Source organism: Aristolochia californica, unplaced genomic scaffold (genome assembly GCF_029961685.1).
Source record: "Aristolochia californica isolate CCGP_79_NKW_82.1479 unplaced genomic scaffold, dmAriCali1.0.hap1 SCAF_11, whole genome shotgun sequence".
Classification (NCBI taxonomy): domain Eukaryota; kingdom Viridiplantae; phylum Streptophyta; class Magnoliopsida; order Piperales; family Aristolochiaceae; genus Aristolochia; species Aristolochia californica.
Window position 1 is genome coordinate 6020833 of NW_027181782.1, and position 27285 is coordinate 6048117.

The following is a 27285-nucleotide window of genomic DNA, read 5'->3' on the forward strand; positions in this document are numbered from 1 at the left end:
TGAATCGTGAGTCACCTCTATTTTTCTGTTCAAATATTTTATCACCTTGTCTGGTTCGAACTTTATTTATGGAAATACAACACCCTTAGTTTGTGGAATATAAATTATCTCATTTTCTAGAGTTTGTTAGGTTGACAGGGTGATTCTTTTTTATGCTTAATAGGTTGAGTAGCATAAAACTGTTACCATACAGCCTGATCCAAGTGTTGTTGCTTAATGATTTTCATTATTATTTTAGGTTTGATATCATCTTTTAATTCTTTAGTCTCAATGTTATTGTCCCACCCCATTCTCTTTTATCTTTTGTCTTGCACACTGGTTAGGGTTTTGAGAGTCCCTCTCTTAGTCTTCTTTATTCGTTGCCTACTGAAATATTCTAAAGGAAGAGATAGAATTGTAAACTAAAGGAAGAAGAAAGATTACAGAGAGGAGAAGAGGAGAAGAGGAGAAGAAAGAGAAGAAGAAGGGAGAAAGAGCCTTCAATTAATTCCAGTCTCCTTAGGGTGTGATCGACCCATAATCCTCTTATAAACAGCTTCAGTACATTACAAAGAAAAGGACGATATTGTTCTTATGATACTTATACAACTTACAACCATAAATCAGTAATAAAAATTGATAAGAATTACATCATTGGACTTCCCTAATTAACATTTTGCTAACTAAAACATCAGGATACAATAATATTCTAGTAAAATAACCAAAATACCATTGAACCCTTACATTCCACACATATATATCCACTAACCCCAACTTGGAACAAAAATTGAAGATGGACACTTAGCAAGGGCCTTGGTGAATAAGTCTCCAATCTGATCAATGGTCCTTACATATGGAATAGTCACTTTGCCACTTAACACTACATCACGAATCCCCCCCCCCCCCCCCCCCCTTACACTAAATTCACCCACATAAACTCACTTACATTATACGATATTACTCAATATTTACCTCTGACAAACACACTATAGCCTGTAGTAAATTTTCCACCTAACTTCATTCTTGCATAGCCTACATCTGAAAAACCTACAATATTTAAGTGGCTAAGTGGTTCATAACGCAACCCCTTACCAAGAGCACCTTTCAAGTATCTCAATATTCCATGTGCTACCTCAAGATGCACTTTCCTGAGAGTTTCCATAAACTGACTTACAACTCCAACGAAAAATGGTATGTTTGGTCTAGTAACAGTAGTATTAAGCAATTGGCCAAACAATCTTGGATACATAGCTCCATCGGTAAGTGGTGCACTATTGTCATCATGCAAGCTCAAGTTCATATCCATAGGTGTGTTTGCAAGTTTTGCACACAATAATCCAAGTTCACTCAGCATATTAACCACATACTTCCTCTACGATAAAACCATACTCTTGCTTTTGGCCATTGCTATTCCTAAAAGTATTTAATTGTACCGAGGTCTTTGTCTTAAAGTGCTCCTTGAGATGCTTCTTCACATTCTAAATCCCTTCAATATCATCCCCAGCGAGCACAATATCATTTATATACATCACTAGCACAACAACACTAGATTGTCTACATATAATAAACAAGGAATGGCCACAATGACATCTGATGAACCCAAATAACATCACCACTATAATGAATTTCTCAAACCATGCCCTTGGACTCTGCTTCAAACCATATATAGCTTTCTAGAGCTTTAACATAGCTTATCTCCCCCTAAGCAACACACCTTAGATGTTATTCCATATATATATATATATATATATCTTCCTACAAGTCTCCATGCAAAGATACATTTTTTATATCAACTTGGTACAAAGACCAACTCCTATTCACTGCTATCAAAACCAAGATCCACACAATACTAAACCGAGCTACAAGGTAAAAAGTGTCAAATCATATGTTTGTGTGTATCCCCTAGACACCAACCTTGTTTTGTACCATTCCACGATGCCATCAACATTATACTTAACTGTATAAACCCATCTATAGTCAGCCATAGCAGCCCAAGGAGGCAGATCAACCAAGACCCACGTTTTCCAAGGAACTAAGTCTCCCATTTCCTCATCTATAGCCTTTTTCCACACCAGAGAAGTTAATATATCCTGCACTTTAGTAGGACTGGAAATATTCGACAAAGACAAGGTAAATAATCTATACATAGGGAAAACAGAATCAAAAGACGCATAACAAGAAATAGGATGTGTACATGATCGTTTACCTTTCCAAAGGTAAATAGGAAGATCAAGGTCATTCACAACTGGAGTTGCAGGCATGGAGGTCAATTGTGGAGGCAATTAGGAGTGAGAACCATTGATACCTGTCTTTGATCATTAACTTGTGATGCCGCAAAAGCACAGGCTTATGCTGATACACTTGTAATGGCTTTCTTTGTTGTGGTGTGGAGTCCATGCTTGAGACATCTATGATAGGAATAGGTAAAGGCGACTCAAGAGATAAATCTATTTCAACAGGAGAAACATCAAAAGGCGAAAAATAATGTGTATTCTCAAAGAAAGTCACATAAGTAAAGACATACATTTTTCTAGATTGAGGATCATAACACTAATAACCTTTCTGATTTTTGAAATACCCCATGAAAACACAGCGATTAGCCGTCATAGAGAATTTATAATATAAGGAGCAACACAATGAACAAAACAAACAGATCCAAAAACTCAAGGAGATAAATCAAATAGCATACACCCAGGATTCAAAACATGCACAACGCTATAGCCACCTAACACAGAGGATGGCCCTCTATTAATCAAATAGCAAGATGAGAGCACAACAACCCCCAAAATGACTATGAAACATGCATCTAGAACAATTAGTGTATGAGCAACTTCAAGCAAATGTCAATTCCTTTGTTCAACAACCTCATTTTGAGGTGTTTGTTGAAAGGAGAGATGGTTGCCATCTCCCCAGCATCTCCCCAGATAGGGACGGGAACAGCCTTCGGGCTTACCTATTACCACTCTCGGTTAAGGCTACCCACCTTACGGTGGATCTTACCAAATTTTTTATTTAAAAAAAAAAAAAAAAAGACAACCTCATTTTGCTAAAGAGTATACACACATGAGGTTTGATGAATAATCTCATGCATATCACAAAAAGACAGGAACTTATTATTTTCAAAAGCCCATTATCAAAACGAAAGACATGGATGGAAGCACTAAATTATGTTTTTATTTCAGCATGAAATTTGATACATATATCCAACACTTTTGTTTTCTTCCAAAGGAGATATACCCAAGTCACACGCTTATAATCATCTAGATATGTTAAAAAATACTTGAAACCACAGAATTGTGGACCCGACATGGGCCCCATATGTCAAAATGAGCTAAATGGAACAGACTCTAACTTTGTTGAATACTTAGAGGAAACGAATTCCGAAGGTTCTTGCTTAGCTGACACAACCAACATTCATATGAAGTATCTAGAGGTAAGGTAGGGATGCATTGATATAGCTTGACTATTGACAAATGTCACAAGTATGAAATGTATTGATATCTTGCAAGACACCTCTCATCTCTATAAATTACTGATTCATTGTCCTAACACCCCTTGATATACTAAAAAACATTGCATATAAATTATAAATTCTGGACAGGTTAGTTTCTTGGGGAAAATAGATTAAAATGTATCCTAGATCTCCTTTAATGTAGACAACTCATCACACAGAGTTTCCTTCATACTATTCACTAGCCAAATCATAACTTGGTTGTATTCTACCTCCAAATCATCATTAGAGGGTGAGGGAGGAACTTTAGTAAGGAACCTCAACTTTCTTTTTGCCTTATGAACATTTTAACAAATCTGTGGCAATTACTGTAGTTATGCCCATTCAGCTTAGTAGAGGTTATTTGAATGGAGTGAGAGTCCTTAAAATCTGATTCACTTGATCCCTTGGAAGGAGTAACAACTTTACCAATGTCAGCCGATCTAGTACCATCAATAGTCACAAACGTCACCAAATCTAGTACTATCAATAGTCACAAACATCACCAATTCCAGCACACCAAACCCACTTTATCACTCCAAGCACTATAATTGCATAGCCACTTATGGGCCCACACTAGCACACACCTAGGGTTCAATTACCTGAGTATAAACACAAGAAGACCAATCTTTACTTATCAATGCATCCAAGATGACTTCCAACTCACAGACCTTAAAACAACCCTCTTAGGGCACAAAAACACATGAAGCTGCCTAATTTGCAACAAATGCCATCACCTTGAACGTTCTAACACACAAGGAAATGAAAAGATTCTAACTTTAGGCCAATTAGCAGAAAAAGATTGAAGTTTTTCCCTCTAGAGAACTCCCAGACTTGAGAAGGAAGGATAAAACTCCAATACTATGTGTCCTCAAGTGGATTCATTGCTCTGATACCATGTAAACTCATGGAAGAAGAAAGATTAAAGAGAGGACAAGAGGAGAAGAGGAAAAGAAAGAGAAGAAGAGGGGAGAAAGAGACTGCATTTAACTCCCAGTCTTGTTAGGTGTTTGGTAGACCCCTAATCTTCTGCTTAAGTGAATTACAAAGAAAATGACCATATTGCCCTTGTGACACATGTACCACTTACAGCTATAAATCCGTAGTAAAAAATGATAAAAAGTACATTATTGGTTTTCCCTAATTAACATCTTACTAACTAGAACATCAAGACACAATAATATCCTAGTAAAATGACCAAAATATCCCTAAACTCTAACAAATTGCTATGCAGAGCAAGAAGAAATAAGTAGCAATCTGAAGCTTCCTACCATGGTTTATTTATACATGTTGGTTCAAGCTCAGAGTCCATTTTTACTGCCCAGCTGAAGGGCACTCACTATATAAGTGAATGATGAATTTGATCTAAGAATTTATTTGACAGTTGAAAAGCTCAAGTGGCATACATAGCCATAAATGTTTTTCAAGATTATTTAAACGAGACAAAGTGCATGAAAAAATATTGTACCCAACACAGTTCATCAGAAAGTCAGCTTGTAGCTTTATTTACCAAGGCTTCAATATCAAGCTTCAATATCATCAGTTTGTGAGGTGTGCAATTATAGCAAGCTACGGCATCTATGATCTATATGGATCAGCTTGACAGGGTTTGTTGGAGTACAATACAGTGTTGGAATCCTACTTGTCTACAAACTTACCTATTCATGTATTTTTTATTTTAGGTGAACACATATTTTTGTTTCCTACTTAAACTAGGATGTTACTTGACTTGTAATTAAAAGAAGCATTTAACTGAACTAGTATAGGTTGAAACTGATTATGCTCAACCACCCTTCTCTTCACTTTTACTCTAAGACACCCCATCTTACTCTGCATTTTCATCGTCTCAATCCAAAGAGTCCTAATGACCTGAAACTCTATATGCTACTTGTATTATTCCCAATGACTTGCAAAGAGGATAGAATGTGGCAAGTAGGGGTGGCATCAAACCGAGCCAGTTCTCGAATAGCTCAAGCTCGGTTCGGTTCTGGCTCGGTTCGATTTGAAAAAATCCGATCTCAAATCAAATTCAAGATCGGATTTCCGACTCATTTAAGTAAACGAGCCGAACCCGAATGAGGCTCGGTTCGGTTCAAAAGTTCGAGAACCGGCTCGTTTACTTAAACACAGAGTAAAGAGTTAGGACCGAAGATGCTGAATGCCCAAAACATTTCCTCTACACGTCAGACGGCAGTTGGGAATTGGGCTTCCGGCACCAACCTCTCCACTCCAATCAATAGTTGAGTTGTAGCCATTTTGGAGGGAAAGCGAGGAAAGGGGAAGATAGAAGAAAAAAAATTCCGGTTCTCCTTGTTTCTGTTAAACCTTGTCCTCTCGAGTCCGTCGCTGATGAGAAAGGACAAGTCTCCCTCATTGCCATCTGCCAAGGAGCCTCTCTCGGCAGACGACCGTGTGTCCCTTCGCTGGCTTACAAAGATTTCTCTCTTTCCTTTCTCTCATACAAACTTCATCATCCTCTCGAGTCTCGCTCCTTTTCTCTTTCACACTCGACACTATCTGACCTCTACGCCCAAATCCCCAACTGGAACCTGACAGAGAGTTAAGAAGAAAAGGCTTAGGGCGGCAGGTCTTGCCCATCTCATATGTGTTACTTGTGTGATTTTATACTCTTTTTGGTATTTTGTTTTTTCTTTCTCCTTGATTTATTCACATGTGATTGGATATTGTTATACCATTTTATCATGTCTTATAGGGTTTAGGCTGCTCTTTCTAGATCCACATTAGGATAAGGGCAGATAATTAAGATTCTACCTTGTTGCACCTTATCTCTCTTAAATCCATTTTTATCAATGAATCAAGTGTTCTGATCATTGTCATGGTTAAGTTGCAGCACCACAAATAGAAAAGAAGACAACCAAAGGGAAAACCATGGTTTCATGTCATTGTGTTTTTAGGAAATCCCTCCTTGTGGGGAGGCCCTTTATAACCCTTTTTATTTTGTCAATGAACTATGTCCCATGTTCAATCTCTTTGCTTATGAAAATCCTCTCATAATACTTCTTAACCAGGGTTTCTTGTAGTTAATCTTCAATGAATAGAAAGATGTATTGCCTGATTTTTCATGGCTGTTATGTATAATTACTTGAAAATTTACATTCTATCTTGGGTTGGATGGAGAAAATGATTTGTGGCATCAATGAAGGAAAATCCTATAATTTTGGGGGGGGTGACATTGCTTTTTCCTGGTATTATATTTAATGAGTTGACCATGAAACTATTTCTTATTCTGGCATTTGGTAGGGTGACATTGTTATAATTCATGTTTGTTAATTTTCTTTTCCACTTTCTATGTGCATCTAATCATGAGAAACCATATTTCTATATTATTTTCTCTCCTATTTTTTCTCTCTACTCAATAAGAGGAAAGAAAGCTTATTATTTTTCTATGTTTTCATGCCCAATTTAAGTAAAATTTATGTATAATTTTATATACAATTTATTTGACATGTAATTTTTGCAAAGTTTTAAATGTAGGTTAGAGCTCGAGCTCGAGCTTGAGCTCGATTAAAATTATTGGGCTCGAGTTTGATTACAATTTTAGGTTCGAGGCTCTGCTCGGCTCGAGCTCGAGTTCGAAATATTTAAATCAAACCTAGCTCGAACATAGGCAGGTTCGAGTTCGGCTCGACTCGATATCACCCCTAGTGGCAAGCACATGCAGGATACACTAAAACATTAAAAAAAAAAATCAAATGCCTAAAATAATGGACAGACTGTTTTTTTGATAGTTAAAGAAAAAGACCTTTTTATTGTGGGCTTAGCAGCACCATATGAATTATTTAGAATAGCAACCACAATTGCAGCAACTGTTAATTGCAAGCCTGCCACTTCTCGAATCCCACCCCATCCAAGATCCTGACCATATGAACAAAAGGGAATGAACTTATCACTCACCTTGAGTAATTTGCTTCAGAAAAACAAAAACAAAAAAAAGTAAAAAAAACAGAAAGAAAGGATAATGCCTTCAAAGAGAGGAAGAATTAGCTGAATGACAAGAATAAAGAAAGCAAACAGTATGAGCACGACGTTACTGTAAATTATATGCTTAAAAGATACAGGAAGTAAGCACTAGCAGCTGCCATTGTGGTGGAGGTCCCAAGCAAGATGTGGTGACCATTTGATTCACTTAGACCAAAGGGCAAGTTCATTCCAGCTAGTTGCAGACCAAGATATGCAACTAAACCATAAGCAATCATACCAATTAATGGAAGAGGAACACATGGCAAATGCAAAAGGATTAATGATGAAATCCTCTTTCAAACAATCCACCTGCAAAGTAGTGGTATATAATTTACTAGTTAAATTGATATTATGATAGTAAAGCAAAAAGTTAATATATCAGATTTATAGACATAAAGGACATGTAGATGAGAAAAAGAAAGGAACTACAGCTAAAAGTCAAAACTACCAATAAAATGTACCTGTGAACTCTAGTGTTGATTGAATAAAAAACTATTATTTTTATTTTCTGATGTTTATCTTATCAAATAGACACAACCGGAACCAGTATCCAATAAGGAGAATATATGTGTCAATTCACTCATCCTTGGGGAAGTTCACCTTTGCAAGTTGTCAAGCTAATCAGGGAATACTTTGGCCTACCTCTGATTTAACATTGGGCCAACATGGAATTTCTGAGAGCCCATTTGGAGGAGCCTTGCCTCTGAGGTTCAAGACCTTGTGTGGACTATTACTAAAGGAAGATTATTGACAAAAGACGGACTCTTTTTAAGTGAAACATTGTGCAGGATCCGCCATGTCCTTTTTGCCTTAATGGAATCAAGTAGGCCGACCATGTTTCGATTCAGTGTCCTAAATTTGATAACATGTCTAGAATTAAATTCTCTGTGCATCTATGTAACTTTGAATCATTCAGTCACATTTTCTATTTCTAGTTTTGTACTAATTTTCATATCAAGTTTGTCCATTCTGCCACCCTTTCTGTACTCGATTACACCCTAAGTGTAGTATGGGGGAGAGAAAGAAATGGACGTCAGATAGCAGTACTCCAGGTGGGTCAATACTCAAAACAATTTAATGCCTGACCAAGGGAATATTTTTACAAACTTTGGAAGATTAGGATTAGGGGTTGATTTTGTAATCGAGTCGGTTTTGGTTTTTGGATTGTAGCTAACTCAATCTGGTTCAAACAATAAGACCTCTACGTAGGTCAGTGAATAAAAAAGTAGGAAGAGTATTTTTAGTTTCATTCTAGAGTTATATATGGAATTTAGAGAAGTGATTTAATGTTTAGGGTTAAGCAGAATTTTGGAATTTCGGAAGTTCAGGAATCAGAGTAGGCTTGGGCATTGGCTATAAATACCCATGTAATATCTCAATTCACGTCAAGCATTAGCATCATTATTTTGGCGCAAGCCTTGAGGTAGATGATCACCAATTAACAAGGCCAAATTATACCCAAATTATCCCCATGTCCATCACTCCCTCTCCATGCCAACATTCTCTCCTTCTGTAGCCACCGAACCCCACTTCTCTCTCAACCCAGTTTCCTCTACTCTCTTGCCTAGACTCTCCCTCTTCTGTTCTCTTAACTTTAATCCTCTCCTGCCAAGCCATCCCTCTCTCAATTACTCATCCCTAACCCTAGCCGAATACCCCTTCCCTTCGTTCATCCATCCTCTTTTGTCTCTGTCACCGTCACATCCCTCATCACTCTTCCATCTCTCAAGCTACTTACTCTTCACCCATGCAGCTACCCTTCTCTCTCATTTGCAAACCTTGTTAGACGTCAAACTCTCTCCTCGGAAATCGACAAGCACACGTCCAGCACTAGGAAAGCCACTAGAGAAAAGTTCTAATTTATCATGGCAGGAGATAAACTGAGTTCAAATTTTCATGACTATAATTCTTGCAGAGAAGGTGCAACTAGAGAAGTGATAATTCAAAGAAACATGAAATGGAAGAATCTACCTGCTCAGTGGCATGTGGCAAATTTTGATGGGGCAGCCAAAGGATTGAGATCCAATTGAGGGGTTGGAGGATTTGTTGCCAATAGCTCAGGATTAATGTCAGCTTGCTTTTTTATCCCACTTAAGGGGACATTTAACAATCAGACTCAGGCCTATACTGCTAAACTTGAATCGCATTTAACTGATGTGCTGCTGGTAACAAGTTGGAGATCAAAGAGGTCTCCAAGATCATCGTGGATTGTATTAATCAGAGATGCCATTCCCCGTGGAATGTGGACCCAATAGTTCATGACTCTAGGAATTTTTTAAGTAAAACAGAGGAATTGTTTGAAACTCATAGATGCAGAGAAATTAATGAAATCATGGATGTTTAAACTAATGATAATACTGGTAGGGCATGTTGTAATCATTTTGTGGGCAGAGTGTGGTTTAATTTTATTAATGAAAGAGACTATTGGTTAAGGTTATGTATCCTAAAGCGCAAAGAGTATGTTATTGTCCGTTTTGATGCTGTGTTGTAATGAATGCATAGCTTTCAAAAAGATAAAGAAGTCACATTCTAGTAAATCTAACAAGCAAACACAAATTTCAAAAAATTAATCTTCAAAACTGAGAAAATTATGTTCCCTGTAGAAGCTGATTCTTGAGAAACGACAAAAAGGAGTTTTGTCACCTGGTATCTTAGAGTAGACTAAGGTTTAGGAGCTCGCTTCACAAGATCCATCATCTGCCTTCAGGAAATTTTCAATCCAACTCTGAGATAACCTATTCATATTCACGCACAATATTTTTTATGTAAGCACTAAGCAGGAAACGTGAATATAAACTGCAAGCGAATTGCTCTTACTAACCCCTCCTCCCTAAAAGAAAGAAAAACAAAATAGAAAGGGCGATAACTAACCTTTCACCTGTTCGACCAACAATCCGCTCTGCTCGGAAAGGGACAAGTAGAAAATCGAAAAAAAAAAAAATTAATAACTTAAGAAATCCAAACTTATGCGGCTGGACGGCCAGCCTTAAGCAGGAGAAAATACCATTAGTTGGTATTCATTCTTCTGATTTGAAATTTAACCTTATAAGTAGAACAATACAATATAACGCATCTGAAGCTCAAAACTCGAGACACCCCGTTTAAGGATTCATTTTCAATAACCATTTGTTATAGAACAAAGACAAGGGGCACCCACCAAAAACAACAGCATAGTCGCTATTGAGAATATCACTGCAGCTCCCGCCGCTTACGGGGCAGAAAGCGGCCGAATTGGTGACCTTGAGGTACGTCAAGTACCCAGTTTCCACAAGCCCCAGCGCTTCAATCCCGGCGGACCACTTATATGTAGAAATACCAACTGGAGAGGAACTTTTATGCTCGGAGTCGACATTCGGAGACGAAGAGCACTTCACTGGAACTAAAGCCACTCTCTGAAATTAAAGAATGCGAAAATGGTCGTCAAATATGTTAATGAACAAATGAAACAAACCCATAGAGGGGGGGATATACCTTCAACTGGATTGAAGAAGGAAATGTGCGGAAGTTGGAGAGTTTGGGAATGGGAGAGAGGAGATACAGGCCATTAATAGCACTCTTCCTCCTAGTCTAGAAGCTCTTGGAGCTGGGAAAAATGAAACTGCCAAGCTTTGATTTCAGCAAGTAGATGTGTTGTGTAGAATCTATGCGCGCATATTTAGCTTCATATGAGGTAATTGATTTTACCAATGAACCATTGCAACCTCCTGCAGGTATTCATGTTTCATATGAGTTGGCTTGGGTAAGGTTAGGATTAGGTTTATAAAAAAAATTGAATTTACCCAAAACCTATTCTTTTAAAAGTGATGGAAATTAAAATTCGTCCCTACCCCGTTCCCCTTCTCCTCTACTCAATCCCTACCTGTCCCTCCCTACCCTTATGTTGAAAATCATTAGTTTGGTGAAATAACATAGAATTCTGATTTTCAAATACTTAGTTATTTTAGCTTTTAATTGAGCTGGAATTGATATACCTCGATTGTTAAACCATTTGTAGTAGTCCAAGAACTATTCTTGAGCTTTGAATTTCAAATCTTCTATTTGACTAAGTTTTATTGGAGAAATGTTACTACCATAAAACCTTACTTTCACATATTTATGTGTACTCGGTCGTTTCTAGATGAACTTGTTTCATTAGACTTTCAAATCATTAATTTGGTTTAGCAATTCATTTCGTGGCTACTATTTTTAAATCTATCAATCTATTGGATAGTCTTTCACAAAAGAGCTTTTAATTTTAAATGATTGATTGGGGTTGCAATATTTTTTTCCCAAGTCAAGTGAATTTTGCATACATTTGAGCTACTATCATAGTCGAAGGATATATGTGTAGGCTGTAAATTATATTTGTGTTTTATCGATGAAGAGCAATTATAGAGGAGTTTTACATGACTCATAATCTCAAAGAAATATAATTAATATGGTGGAGTCTAATAGAAATCTCATAGAAGCAAGTTTCACTGGAGATTCTCATTTCTAAGGTGTTTTAATCATTTTAACTCTTTAATTGTTAAATTGTTGTTTACTTAGATTATAATTAGGAGCTCGATTTTGAGTGTGATTGGGTCATAGATAGTTTAATGATACTCTGATCCTAGTTATTTCCTTTATTATAAATAGAAGTTCAATATACTCAATTAACATTATCAATGCATTTATTTCCTCTCTTAAAATTTCAACATGGACTCACAAAGACGATGAAGAGAAAGTCTTTCCCTTATTCTCTTAGGTTTTAGTTCCTTTTCATGCACTTTTTTCATCATCTTCGTAGTGCCTCCACATTCAAATTTTTGGCTTTCTTAGATTTTTTTTAATTTCTTCCTCCAATGCAGCTCCTCCTTCCCTCCTTGAGTTTCCCTTCCATCTAGAAGAGAGGTTAATATGTAGTCATCATGTTTTATGTTCGAGAACACCTCTCTTCTTCTATTCATTTGGTTGTATTTGTCTCTATTTTCTCTATGTTATCCCTATTTTTAAAACGATCAAATGAGAGTGAGGATTTTCTTTATTTCTTCTCCATCTTCAAGACAATGCTATTGAGGAAAAGAAGCTGAAAGTTTTCTCCATAAACCCATATTTTGATGATACCAAACATAGGTTATTCACATTTTTTGTTCTAAGCGTGCACAAAGTTTGCATTCCTCAAAAGGAGCTCCACAAGAAAGGAGTTGAGTACATGAAGTTGCAGAAGGTCGCAACATTCAAAATTACATTATATAACTCAATCAAAAGTTGATGGAGTTGAGTACACCCATATGGAGTCAGCACATGCACAAGTTATTGAACACACAAGCTCAAGATATTCAAATCTCCAGAAAATCTCAAATCACATATCAGCAGGAGTCGACCATTATCAAGGAGTTAAACCCATGCACTCAACTGCTAGCTACAAGAAGTAGAATCTGACTGACAATGAGTTTGGATTTTAATTAAGCAATCAACTCTCATAGAAGGAACAAAGCTATAGGAATCCACTCCAACACAAAGGACTTGACCCTATAAGGAAACAAAATGTGAACTCCAGCCTAAAAAGTATTGTTGGAGCAAATAGATTCGACCCAGAGTAAAGGAGTTGACCCCATATTCCATAAATGGAATTTTAACCATATCTAGAAGATTTTTTTTTTGTAAGCCTCCAAATGTGTAGTACAAAAAAACTAACTTTTCGAAAACCAATTTTTTGTTCGAAAAAGTTCAATTTTTGTTGGCACAACGTTCTACCAGCAATAACTTCACTAGCAACTTTCATTGGCTAATTTTGCTAGCAACTTTGTGTTGGCTAATTTATGCTATTAGAGGTTTTTGCTAGTAAATTTCAATTTTTTTTTGGCAAAGATCTTTCCCAATGAAAATAAAATGTTGATGGGAAAGCTCTATGCTAGCAAAAACAATATAAATAATTTTTTTAAAAAATTAATTTTCCATTTGCCAACAAATTTAAATTTTTCTAGGATAAATAACCTCTTCCAATGAATTTTTTTCTCTAGCATAATTTTTAGCAAGAAAAAAAATCATTTGTAGAGATAATCCTTTTCAATGAAATTTAAATTTCTTGGCAAAAATTTCTGCCAACAAAATTTAATTTTTCTAGATAAATAATAGACAAAATTTTCTTCTAGCAAATTTTACTTTTTTGATAGAAATAATTATTTTTAAAAATATTTTTCCAAGTTTAATAATTCATAAAATTTTAAAATAAAAAATAAAATAAATAATAGATAAGCAAAGAGTTATATTATTAAATATAAAAAAATTGTGACATACAAAAAGTATTTTCAAAACTAAAAAACTATAAATTATACAAAAATGATACAAAACTAAAGTCCATACACGTGAGGTGAATCTGGTGGCTATTGGCTCTAAGTTTGCATTTGCATCTCTAAGTTCTTCATCTTGTTATCTTGCTCCTTAGTATGATGCTTTACATTTCTTAGCTCCTTCGGAGTTTCCTGCAACTCCTGTTCTGCAAGTGTAGGCGGTTGGAACGAAGGTGGTCGGGCCATCCTAGGAAGAGGCATTTGAGACAAATTCAACCCCTTCATGTAGCCAGACCAAAATTCAAAAACCTGTCTCACAATGGCACTCTCATCAACTAGCTCACCAACCTCATGTGCCTCTCGGAATAACCGTTGCATCTCCTCCTATGAAAAAATAACAAGAGGTAATTTTTAATTATTCAAGCTTAAAATAACATGTAACATTTATAAGAAAATGATACTTACATATTATTCTTCAGATTCGTTAGTCCACGTTCATCGGAATGATGAGTAAGCCAAAATTACTCAATATTAGAGCAATTTGTACCCTACATATTTATAAGGACACATCAATGTAAATATGTCAGAATAATAGTACAATTGAATAAAATATACTCCAAATTAAACATGCATACCATCTCCTCTCTTATACGCATAAAAGACTTTGATCACGTGGTATATCGAACATTATGTTTTTGAATATTTTTTACATTTACTCGTGAATCTCTCTGTAAATGAAAATTAGGCATTAGTCAAATAAAAAAATAATCGATTTAAAAAAACCATATAAATTTAGATTACCTTGAACCCCTCTCCCTTAAACACATTCATGCATAGCCACTATCAGTCTTTGAGGGAAATCCTTCTTTAAGTAGTAGATAGTGTTGTGTGGTGGCATCCACACTACTTATACTACCCATGCATAGCAGTCTGGTGCTATCAAAATGTAGCACCCAATATAGCATGCATGACAGCTCGTACTACCACATTACTAGTGATATTGACATCAAAATTTTCCTATAACACAAAACTAACATACATTACTAGTGAAATCAATGTCAACGTTTTTTGTTGAAGAGCAAATATGGAAGAGTCTTACATGACTCTCACAATAAGAAGTCTTACAAAGCCAAAATTATTACAGAAACAGGTCTCACGGAAGATTTTCAGTTTAAAGGTGTTTTAGTTATGTTAGTATTCTATTTATGTTGAGTTATTTAATTATGCTAGAACTTTTTTTAAGTGTTAGAGTTTGGGTGTAATAGGGACAAGGGGTAGTTTAATTGTACTTGGACTCTATTACTTTCCTCTATTATAAATAGGGGTTCATGTACTCTGATTGCAACAAGTCAATGAAGTATTTCTCTTTTCCATAAATTCAACATGGTATCAGAGCAGGTTCTATGAGTTGACTCGGTCAACCCACAGAGATAATGTGATCCTTTTTTTATCTATTATCTCTAGCAGTTTAGTTTCGTATCTATCTTTTTTTTTCTCTTTCAGTCCCTATACGCGTTGTTTGCTTTGTGTTTTCACCTTTATTATGAGATTTTCATATTTCATATTATATATTGACAAAAATATATTCGAGTCTACTTTCCAACGCAAAATGAATTTTGACAATCGAACTTTTTTACAAAGAGAAATATATATTTGAAGCAACAAAGATCAGATTACAAGAGAGGTTCGAGCAGTAGTAGAAAACTTCAACTTTCAAGCCGGCTTATGCTATCAAGAACGAGACTTTATATGGATAATTATATATCAAAAGAAATATATGTAAGTCTATTTTCTTACCTATTCAACCAATTCTATATTTGATTTTTTTTATATGGAGATATTGATCTTGGAAGAGTCAATGGTTAGACTGGAAAAAGAAGAAAGAGTAATTAGTTCGGCCAAATTACAGAGACCGAAATCTATTAGATTATTTATCTCAAAAAAAGTATATTCTATGAAGAGAAGTTACACTTGGATAAAATTTATTTAATTATAGTTTCATAAGGAGAAAATTTTATGTCAATTTTATCTATATTTAAGGATATATTCGCATCGGAGGAATCAAAGGTCATGTTGGAATCCTGTTGTATTGAAAAATCAGAATTTAAGCTGATTTTTTTGCGTCACTTTTTGAGTTGTTGTTATTGATCAACAATATCAAGAAAATATCTCACTTACCCCTTTTTGTCGGTTACCTTTCTCCTAGCATCCTTTCTTGACTCTCACATACCCTTTGGGCCAACCTCTTGTGTGTTGCTTTGGTTGGTTTACCTTTTTTATATCTATGGGTGTTTTTAAGTCTATTGAAACTTTTTATTAGTACCATCTATTGAGAATTTTTATTAGTACCCTTGGGTTTTTTATTGCTATCTAGTGAATGACAGGCATTACCATTTTTGTGATTATTGTCACTATTTTTGTTCAAAATCCTTGATGTTGGTTTTGACTTATGTTTTATCACCCATTTTTACCTTTTGAGTGTGTGCAGTTTCGTACTTATCCTTGGGACACCGTGATGGAGGATATTATTACTACATCTATGTTATTTGTTTCAAGCTGAGATCACTGCCATTACCTCCTAGCTTGAGGGGGGAGAAGTAGAAGAAGAAGTATAAGAAATAGGTATTTTATTCCATATGTTGTGCTAATTTTTATGTGGCCAAAATATTCAAGAAAGGAGGAGCACAAAAGATGAAGTTTTTGCATCTATGAAGAATTTATTTGTGAAGAATTTTTTTCAACAAAAGAAAATTGAAGACTAAGAATCATTTTCATTGCAAGTTGAAGTTATAAAATCCAACTTGAGGGGGAGTGTTGAAGAATAAATATGAAAGAGTCTTACATGACTCTCATAATAAGAAGTTTTACAGAGCCAAAATTATTACAGAAGGAGGTCTCATAGAAGAGTTTCAGTTTAAAATTGTTTTAGTTATGTTAGTCTTCTATTTATGTTGAGTTATTTAATTATGCTAGGACTTATCTTTAAGTGTTAGAGTTTGGGTGTAATTGGGACAAGGGTAGCTTAATTGTAATTGGACTCTACTACTTTCCACTATTATAAATAGGGGTTCATGTACTCTGATTACTACAAGTCAATAGAGTATTTATTTTTTCCATAAATTCGACATTTTCCTAAAATGTTACCTCAACATAAGAATAGGCACAAGCTATCTAGGTTTAGGATTTGAATTTTTCTACATTTCACCTCCATAAAAGTCCTCAATACATGGACCACCAAATGAGTGAACATGGTTTGCCACCAGCTCATCAACTCTGGAACACCTAGTGGGGCCTTGATATCGCCTTGAATGCAAGGATGCAAATGGAACCGATATGGACAAACCAAGAGGTGTGGATGTATCTATATACACAGAATATAAATTATTGCGGGTAAAATATAATTTAATATAATTGAGAGGAGTATAGTTAACTTCCGTATTGTGTCTCTAGGACAAGATCACCCCTCCTATGTGACTCAGTATCATCATCTTAGATGGTGATGGTGTCGACACCATCTCGGATGATTCAGAGAGTGCAACCTATCATAGCCTAGGTGGATGAGGAAACATAATATTAGAAGAAGCTTTATATGAAGTATTTCTATAGCATCAATAATGTTATTTGTAATAAAAAAAATAACACTAACGATGATTGAAATAAATAATTTTACTAAAATTTAAAGTTGTAGACCTATGAAATAAAGTTTTTGATTTATTATCGTTTAAGAACATCATATATCTTCATCGCTTTCTTTCACCTTTCTATCAACCTCTTGTTCTTCTTCTCCTGCATTCAAATTATGTCAAATATCAATTGAGCAAACACCAGAGGACCACATACTCTCCTCAGTCTAAACTTAAAGATGTTGTTCCTTTTTCGTTGAGTCACATAGATATATGGGGACCCTTGAGCGTCTCAAACATTTCATGAGTCAAGTACTTCGTTACCTTCATTGATGATTTTACTCGTACCACATGGATATTTCTTTTTAAAGAGCGATCTGAAATTTCATAAATCTTTAAATCCTTTCATGCTAAGGTAGTTACTCAATTTGGTCAAAAAATAAAAATACTTTGGTTTGATAATGCCAAAGAATATCTCTCTAGTGACCTTGATTCTTTTTGTCAAGAAAATGGCGTTATCCATCAAACGTCTTGTGTCTTCACCCCTCAACAGAACTATGTAGCAGAACGAAGGTATCGTCATATTCTAGATGCAACCCTTGGATTATTATATACCATAAAAGTATCATACTTCTACTAGCCACATGTCATCCTTACTGCGTACTTTCTTATAAATAGGCTACCATCTTCCGTTCTCGGTCATAAATCCCCATATTTATTATTGTTTCCACATGCATGTTGCGACAACTATTCAACCCCTTGAAGCATTGGCCGACACCACACCTACAAAATTTGTGGATCCCATTGAGGTAAGTCCATCTCCTCCTATTCCTTTTGGACCACAATATGATACTTGACATATCGCCTTAGGGAAAGAACCCAAAACTTGCACTATGCCCTCTACTTCTCACCCCATATCCAATTTTATGTGTCACTATCATTTATATTCTTTATGTTGTCAATTTCTTACATCTATCTCCTCCATCTTTGTCCCACAATCCTATCAGAAGGCTTTGAGACATCCAGGGTGGAAGGCGCAGATATGCGGGCACTCTATGAGAATCAAACATGAGCTCTAGTTCCTCTTCTTTCAGGCAAGAAATCCATCAGCTATAAGTGGGTATATACGATTAAATATAATTTGGATGGGTCAGTTTGGGGTGGCAAGAAGCATTTTTTTATGGAATGAGCACCATAGATGTGGTTTCGTGGACTACCATTCTGAATTTCTCTTTTGAGATGGGGCAATTAAAAGAAGTTGTTATATCTTTGATGAGTTGCTAAAGAAAAATGAAGTTTTATATGGTGTCATGGTTGCTCGATATGGTCAAGCTGAAGAAGTTGAAGAAGCATTGAAGTTGTTTAGTCAAACGATTTTTGAAGGTTTTATGGCGAATATCTCATTGTGAGGAAGCGTTAGAAGTCTTTAACCACATGTTGGTCTCTGGTGAAATCCAAAACCAAACAACCTTTTCAAGCATTTTGCAAGCATGTGCAAGTTTGGTATCACTTGAAAAAGGAAAGAAGGTTCATGGGAAGATTATTAAGCTCTTATGTGGTCTTCATTGAAGTACGGGGATGTAGAAGCACTAATAAGTTTTTTTTTTCGGATGCCCAAAACGACTGAGATATCCAGGGTAGTCATGATTCAAGGGATTGTAGATAATGAGATAGTTGAAGATGTTGTGACTAGTTTTAAGAAATGAGGAAAAAAACTCATCTCCCAAAATTCATCTTCTCAGGTGTTCATTTTGCTTGTACGATCCATGGATTGGGAGAAAAAGGCTTTCAATACTTTTAATTCTGTGGAGAAGGTTTGTTGGCTAGATCAGAAAGATTATCTGAGGCTGAAGATTTTTTCAAGATTATATCATTTGGAGCACAAGCTAATGCGTGGGGAGCTCTTTTGAAAGGTAGTGGGAGATGGAGATAGAGAATTTGGTGGGCAATGTTTTTCTTTTAGATATTTTTGTTGTTTATGAAGTGTTAGGAATTAAATGCCCTAATTCAAAACTAGCGAGAATAATAATAATCGTAGAAGAAGAAGGAAGCAAGCACGAAGAACACAAGATTTATACAGGTTCGCCTCTAGGTGAGATTACGTCTTGTCTTCTGCCGCTACAATAATCCACTATGAAGATTGTTACAATATATGGTGTAATTTGGGTGACACTGATGTAATTAGTTTACGTTTTCTATCTTTTCTTCACAAGGGTATACTTGTAATATTAGTTTTGATATCTATAAATATACCTTATGGGGGAGGGTTTGGATCAAGTCCATAACCTTCAGTTTTCTCCCAATGGTGTCTCTCTCTTATATTCTCTATGACCTAAATAATGGAGTCCTGAAAATCAACATGGTATCAGAGCATTGATTTTTAGGACTCACATCTATGGTTTTCAGAATTGAAAAAAAAAACCATCATTTTTTTATTTGCTGATATTGCTGTTTTTTTTTCCGTCATTAATGGAAGTCCCTTTCTGTTGCTGAGTTTCAGATTTCTGCTGCTCGGTGAATGAGTTTGTAAAGCAGAATCAGATTCTGCTCGGTGGATGATCATGGTTTTGTTACATACATCTCTATCCCAACCCGTTGGTTTGATCCAACCCTGTATCAACACCACCTTCAGCATTATTTCTAGAAAGTTATGATACTTATCTTCAATGAAAAATAATGTTACTGGTTGGAAGTTTTTCTGCTAAAAGTATAGAACATGTTGCTGATTCTACTGTCCGAGTTATTGCATTTCTTCACTCAAACCAGAATCTTCATCCGGCGAGTTACTGCTGTTGGTGGCGAGTTCTTAATTTTACTGGTTTCGTTGTCGGGACAATCTTTCTATTACTGGTTTCATTGGTAACATACTGTTACGGGCAAATGCTCCCCAGAGCCGACGACATCGTGCTAGTGATCATGACTTGCTTGTTTTGCCTTGCCTATGGGTGGTCATGGGCACCTCTTGGCTGGTTGGTTCCCAGTGAAATCTTCCCTCTGGAGACCAGATCAACTGGGCAAAGTATAGTGGTATGCATCAATATGTTTTTCACAGTCATGATTGCTCAGTGTTTCTTTGTTGCTCTCTATAACCTCCGATATGGGACTTTCATCCTTTTCGTTTGCTTGATTATAATTATGACGATATTCATCATCTTCCTTCTGCCCGAGACAAAGCGAGTTCTAATAGAGGAGATGCATTTTCGTTTCTGGATGAAGAATCAATCTATTGTCAATCCAGAAAATTGATTCGGCTTTGTTTCCATTTTTGAAGGCCGATGACGACGACACCAAGATGCTGGCTGATTGATACTAATAGCTTGGTTGCCGTTTCTGAACTAAGACGTTGTCATGTTTTGATTCGGAATCCGGCATCCACAAAAATTCTTGTCTGTGATCCTTGGTTCATCGGATATCTACCTATTAATCTCCTTGCTAGTCATCTGTGCTGTTAAGTTGGTTAACAGAAGATTTCAGAAACTCTTTTCTGCTGCAGCTGGATTTCCATACCGAGATACATATCCGTGAGCTTCTGAAATTTTTTATCTTCCTTGCTGGATTGATTTTATTGATGTTTATTTGGAGGAGTTTTTTATGGAAGCCATATTGCTCTGCTCCGTAAATTCGGTTGGAGCTTGATTAGCTGCCTGGATTTTCTCTGTTCGTCACTATCTTTGGTTTTTCGGCTCCGGGGGAAGAAGACATTGTTGGAAAAATTGATTTTCTTAACTTAGGAAACGGACGTAATCAAGCGCCGGTTCAACGCTTAAGTCAAGCCACTTGTTCTGCTGAGTTAACTCGGGTCAACTCGGGCTGAGTCAACTCAGCCCGGTCAAACTGACTAGAATTTTTTTGCCTCGGTATACGTGTCTGGGTCCCGAGTTCTATCCTGATTCCTCCCACAACTCGGCTATATTGGTCTATTATTTGACTCAGTTCTACTCGGTTCTCTATCCTCGGTTGGATTATTAACCGGATTTGGTGCAACTTCCTTATGTACTGATGTGCTCACTGCGAACTATTTCATGTGTCCTTATTACTTTTAAGGACTTCTATTATTTATCGGTTATCCGATACTATACAACTGCACATATGGTGCATGTTATTTGGGCATTGGTCCATTTCTACTGCTGCTATTGTGTCTCTTTGATTGAGACATTATTTCTGAAAAATAACTCCTCGATTGCTTGCCTTGGATTCATTATTTGTTGACTGTTGTTGGCATTGGTTTTATTTATGCAAAATTTGAATTTCTTAGAAAAATAAATCACATGGTGGCCTTAATATCGTATCTTCCTTTTTACCCGTTACCCATTACCCTTTGGCAGTCTTTCTCCTACCATCCTTTATTTGACTCTCACTTACCCTTATTGGCCAACCCTTTTTAAAACATTGCTTTGGTTGTCCCTTTTATTCATATGGGTGTTTTAAGCCCATTGAGACTTTTTATTGGTACCTATAGGTCTTTTATCGCCGTCTTATAAATGACAGACATTACCCACTTTAGTGATTATTGTCACTATATTCTTTCAAAATCCTTCGACTTTAGTTTCGACTTATGTTTTATCACCCATTTTTACCTTTTGAGAGTTTGTGTCCAGTTTCGTACTTATCCTTGGGACACCATGATGGAGGTGATTATTATTACATTATGTTATTTGGCTCAAGCTGGGATGACTGCCATTACCTCCTAGCTTGAGGGGGGTGTTGCAATATATGATGTAATTAGGGTGGCACTGATGTAATTAGTTTACATTTTTCTGTCTCTTCTTCACTCTTATTAGGGTGAAGGGTATACTTGTAATATTGATATTTTTTATATCTATAAATATATCTTATGGGGGAGGGTTTGGATTAAGTCCATAACCTCCAGTTTTCTCCCAATGGTGTCTCTCTCATTATTCTCCATGACCTAAATCATGGAGTCCTGAAAATCAACAAAGATGAAATAGTTTACAAGATATATCGCACACACTCGTGTTTTCCTCTAACCTCTCTCAGCCATAATTGATGATCCTCCTCAATGATGAAACATTAACAATGATGCCCCCAACAATAAAAATAAAATTAGGGCAATCAAATTATAAGTGTAAAATCCCCAAACTACCCTTAATGAAACAATAGTCAATAGGTCAATCCGTGACACAACGTAAGGTGTTAAATTAGGTTCCACAACTTAACATGAAGATGTGTTTACTATTAATCAAAAGGTATCGACTAATAACAATTTTCAATACATAAATGAAAAATGATAATAATTGGCACTTAACATTGAAAAAGTAGAGGAAATCTTACCCAACTCCTATAATTCAACAAAGAAAACCCTAAAGCAACAATTATTCTAATTAGACAAAGCAAAATAAAAAATAAAATAAGCCGAATAAGCAGATAAAGCAAAGTCAAAATTTAAGCTAGCCGAATAATCTTCCTGTTCTCTAACAAAGCTTTGCAAATAAATAAATAAATAAATTGTTAAAGTGAAAGTTTGATTAAGGTTCACTCGTACCTGACGATGGAATGGCAACCACATGACGATGATGTCACTGGAGACTGTGATGGAAACTATGGGAGAAGCTTTGGTGGAAGAGGAAAAACAGAATGAAAGAAGGAAGAAAGAATTAGGTGCCGTTGGGAATGAGTGGTGACAACAAGGAAGAGGAAGAGGACGACGACAAGGTGAGGCGGAAGGCAATGAGGAGAGGAGAGGCGAGGTCGCGGGGCTTAGGCGACGGTGATGACAATGCGAAGGCGACAACATGCTAATGGGAGTGGGGAGAATGATGGGTTAGGCGAGCGATTAGGCGAAATGAGAAGAGAGGGAAAGAAGGGGGAGTGAGAGGTGCGTGATGAATATTTCTCCTCCGCCGTTGATCAAGATTGAACAACCAGAATCGAGTTTCGTACCTGATCACACACACACACACACATCCAATATGAAAAACCATTTGGTGCAAAACGGCTATCTCAACTATTCGATAGCCGTTAATCAAACGACTGAGATAGTATTTCATATGTTTCACACCAAATGACTTTTCGTATTGGATCAACCCTCATATACACGGTTGATCCAATATGAAAACCATTTGGTGCGAAACATGCGAAATGGTTGAGATAATTCAATCATGATCGGACGACTGAGATAATGTTTCACATATTTCACACCAAATGGATTTTTTTATTTGATCAACCTTCTCTATATATAAACCCTTTTAATGATATAAATGAAAAAAAAATATTTTATTATATATAATTTAGTGCATTTATGATATAGAAGCTATATATATATATTAGTATTTACCTTCTTATTGAATAACTAAACGGGTAATGGGATCAATAAATAGTGTAAAAGTTATTTAAATAAAAATATAGAATCATAAAAAATAAATAACTACATAGACAAAGTCCGAAAAACAATCATCAATGAGATCTTTAAAAATATTATAAAATTCATTATGTAAGGCATTTAAATAATAAAAATTACTCCCGAAATCCGTCGAACCCTCTTCCGGATCAACTCAACGCCGTTGTCCACCATGAGTCAACAACCGCCCTAAAAAGCTGCGCCCGGCAATTAACCGCCCAACCGAGCGTTCCCTTCTTTCCTGACCTCGACAACTGCCACCACCCACCCGATTCCACCCCGCCACGCGGCCGTCTCCTCCACCGACCCACTCGGGCCATTTCGGTCATTTCACCCCCTCATAGCCAAACTCCGCTCGTGACGTCACGTGTACCAATCTCCATCCCAAAAAGTACCAGATCCTGGCCGTGTAATAAAACACACGGCCTTGATACTTCGAGGATACGACCGCGGTCACAGTCGCCGAATCGTTAGAACTCGGAAGAAAGATCGCTCGCTGCCTGCCGAGCTGCCGAGTCGCTGACACTCTTATCCTTCCTCCTCTCTCTCGCCTCTCCTCTCGCCTCTCCCCCTCTTCCCTCTCCCCTCTCCCTCCAACTCAGAAGCGTCATTATTACTGCGCCGTATTATTAAATAAAGACCATCAAACCTTCCGCAATGCTCAGGGATTATAATATAATAAAAATGGCTAATTATATATAGCCGTTACGTTCCACGCGTCTCTGCTCCACCTCGATCCCCCGTATTTAACCATTGGACTTGCAGGCGCTTTGTTCTATCTGATCTCTTGGTTTAAAAATCCGTACCTGTTTCTTTGATTCGGGTTTTCGAGGCATTTCCGGTTTCGTAGGTTTAGGTTTTCAAGTTCGTCGCGGGACGGGAATGGCGCCAGAAGGTGCGCAGGGTAGGGAGTATCCTGCCCCAGTCGCGACGCATGAAGAGGTCGTCAGGAATAAGGGGCTTTTCATGGACTCTCTCCGACGTTTCCATTCTGTGATGGGCACCAGATTCATGTATGTTTTTCGGCTTTTTATTTTTCTTTGTTGGGTGGTGCAGTTTCATTTCCTGTCTTTTGTATTTTATATTGGAGGGATTTAAAAATGTGTTCTTGGGGAAGATGTCTGGAACATGTAAAAGTAACATTCTCTTCTGGGTTACCGTTTACCTTCCATTGTCCCTTCAAGTTTTTGTTTTGGGAAGTGTTATGTTCTGATAATTGCATTTTAGTTCCGGAAATAAAATATGTAATTTGTGTTTATTTCTTGGAACAAAATAAAGTTTCGATCGAAACAAGTATTTCTACTCCCTCATCCACAATCTGTACTGAAGGAGTTTTCTTGTCTTCTGGGTTTTGATTAATAACTTGTCCAGTTTATTATCTTGAAGGATGCCGGTGATCGGAGGGAAAGAGCTAGACCTGCATCTGCTATACCTGGAAGTAACAAAAAGGGGTGGACTGGAAAAGGTTCTACCAAGCAATCCTTATCTGCAACCTTGAGAGATTTCCTTTTGAAGGGCATGTAAATCTTCGCATATTCCGCGTTTCCGACTCGAAAAGTTCTTGTTTTTCCAATGAGCAGGTTGTGGGAGAGAGGAAATGGAAGGAGGTGATAGCAGCATTTAACTTTCCACCAACGACGACGAGCGCCTCCTTCGTTCTTAGAAAATACTACATCAGCTTACTTCACCACTTCGAGAATGTCTACTATTTCGGATTAAGAGGCCCCGTAGTTCCTCCCGATGGTAAAGTTTTCTCCTTTCCCGGTTCCATTTTTCATTCTTTTATCTTTCGAGGTTTGTCCTCCCATGGTGTCTTCTTTTCTTTGTTCTTTTAGTCATCTGAATTCTAAGCTCTTCTTTGATTCCTCTTCGGTTTGGGCTTGTTCTCTTCTGGACTTGTCGATCTCTGAAGTGACAGCGCCTGCGAAAATCCCTACATTCAAACCATCAAGCGCGGATCTTTCAATGTTTGCGCCTGACGCATTGCAGACGCGAGGAGAGGAGAAGACACAGTTGCCCAAGAGGCGAAAAAGGCTGCAGATCGGAGGTGAGTGATCCTCGCGTTGGTTGGCTCTCATACTCGGAGGGAGGGCCTTTTCCCTCTCTCTAGTCTTTTCTCGTGTTGTCTTCGTCTTGGCTCCTGCACTTTTTGTTTTTGTTTTTTTTTTTTAATGAACGAGAATTGAATATATCCATTATCATGAGTCGGTTGTCAAACTAGGAGAGTCGGATAACTTCCCATTGAGTTGTATTTCAGGGCAACTGAATCTCCCTGTTGTCGGAACTATCGATGCGAAATTCGATCATGGCTACTTGGTAACCGTGAAGATGGGTGCGGAGGTACTCCGCAGCGTGCTGTTCCACCCCTCAACTCCATCCTCCTCGGAAAACGCTCAGCTCCAAGGCTCTGGCGCTTCTCCGACTCGTCTACACCGGCGACGGAAGAGAGGACGGAGGCGGTGGGACCCTTCTCATCCGAAACCCAACCGGAGCGCGTACAACTTCTTCTTCGCCGAGAAGCACTCCATGCTTAAAGTACTGTACCCGCAACGAGAACGTGAGTTCAGTAAAATGATCGGTGAGTCATGGAACAAGCTGACGGAGGAAGAGAGGCTGGTGAGGGTAGAACTTGCCTGACGACCTGGTTATTTTTTAATTTATTTCTCTCGACAGTCACCCTTACATTATTTGTTATATAAATTCCTCGCAGACATATCAGGATTGTGGAGTGAAGGACAAGGAGAGATACAAGAGGGAAATGGAGGAGTACAGGGAGAGACTGAAACTAGTGCAGGCGCCGGCGCACGTTCAAGAGTACAGGGAGGTAGTTGAGCAATTGCAAGCAGCCGCTCCTGTGGAGGAGACGGGAAGAGCGGCTTCTTCGTCCACAACTTCGGACATTTGATGCCACCACCTGTTTCAGTTTATTTTATACAGGCAATGGAAGTGTATTGTTAGATCACAGCAACTTTTGCTTATAGTCAGTATAGTTTCTTAACATAAATCAATCAAGACTTTGGATAATTGATGTGCTATCCTCATTGCCTTCCTCTTCCTAATCCCTGCTTTTCTTTCTTCCGTTCCTCCACCGGCACAACCAAAAACCACAAATGGAATGGAGCTAGCTGCAAGGAGAGATCAAATCCCACCAACCAAACTCCACAATAAATACTTGAAACTTGATCCCTGAGACTCTTTTTTCTCACTCGTCACAGACCAGAATTCAGAAAAGAGCAGTCCCGATCTTGCCTACAACACTCCCACTTGTTTACTCAAACGAATCGGCTCTCGATGCCTCCCCTGGTCTTGGGTAAATCATATGATCAAGATTTGCAAATTCTTTGGGTATTAAAGTGCAAGTCATTGGGTGGTTAGGCCTCCATTCTTTTCTTTCAATCCAAGCGTCCTGGTTAGTAAACAACTTGGGAATGAAGAATCGAGGGAGGACTGTAGAAGATATGTAACATCATTATTCAGCATTTAAGAGGATTTACGTATTCTCATATTCCCAATCGTTTGAAAGGGTAGGGGACAGAGTCAACAGTTAATTATGAAGAACAATAATGGCATCGCTTTGATTCCACATCTGATATCAGGAAT

The 27285-nt window shown here is 37.3% G+C and overlaps 1 protein-coding gene, 1 long non-coding RNA gene and 1 other non-coding gene across 4 annotated transcripts; 2 read left to right on the forward strand and 1 right to left on the reverse strand.

Annotated features, from left to right (window-relative positions):
* Nucleotides 1-1548: 1548 nt before the first annotated feature.
* Nucleotides 1549-10075, reverse strand: LOC137944668 (uncharacterized). Its single transcript, XR_011110835.1, has 3 exons — nt 7233-10075; nt 2186-2387; nt 1549-2085 (listed from the first exon to the last, which is right to left on the reverse strand). It is a non-coding gene; the product is annotated as an uncharacterized lncRNA (long non-coding RNA).
* LOC137945072 (U6atac minor spliceosomal RNA) lies at nt 2855-2990 on the forward strand. The gene has a single exon (XR_011110892.1). It is a non-coding gene; the product is annotated as a U6atac minor spliceosomal RNA (small nuclear RNA).
* A 14417-nt stretch (nt 10076-24492) lies between the features above and the next one.
* LOC137944395 (high mobility group B protein 9-like) lies at nt 24493-26701 on the forward strand. 2 transcript variants are annotated; one of them, XM_068790069.1, is made up of 6 exons: nt 24493-24698; nt 25072-25150; nt 25266-25428; nt 25598-25732; nt 25943-26307; nt 26396-26701. In XM_068790069.1, exons 1-6 carry the CDS (start codon nt 24568-24570, stop codon nt 26588-26590), a joined length of 1068 nt encoding a protein of 355 aa, XP_068646170.1. In that variant the 5' UTR covers nt 24493-24567; the 3' UTR covers nt 26591-26701. The 2 variants fall into 2 exon arrangements, with proteins under 2 accessions (XP_068646170.1, XP_068646171.1); XM_068790070.1 differs by having other exon boundaries at nt 25943-26301.
* Nucleotides 26702-27285: the final 584 nt, after the last annotated feature.

What these genes read in the sequence shown, in the direction of transcription:
- LOC137944395 (XM_068790069.1), top strand. Translation starts at nt 24,568, where the DNA reads ATGGCGCCAGAAGGTGCGCAGGGTAGGGAGTATCCTGCCCCAGTCGCG. An exon ending in GTGATGGGCACCAGATTCAT is followed by an intron (nt 24,699 to 25,071) that starts GTATGTTTTTCG and finishes ATTATCTTGAAG; the next exon opens with GATGCCGGTGATCGGAGGGA. An exon ending in CCCCGTAGTTCCTCCCGATG is followed by an intron (nt 25,429 to 25,597) that starts GTAAAGTTTTCT and finishes CGATCTCTGAAG; the next exon opens with TGACAGCGCCTGCGAAAATC.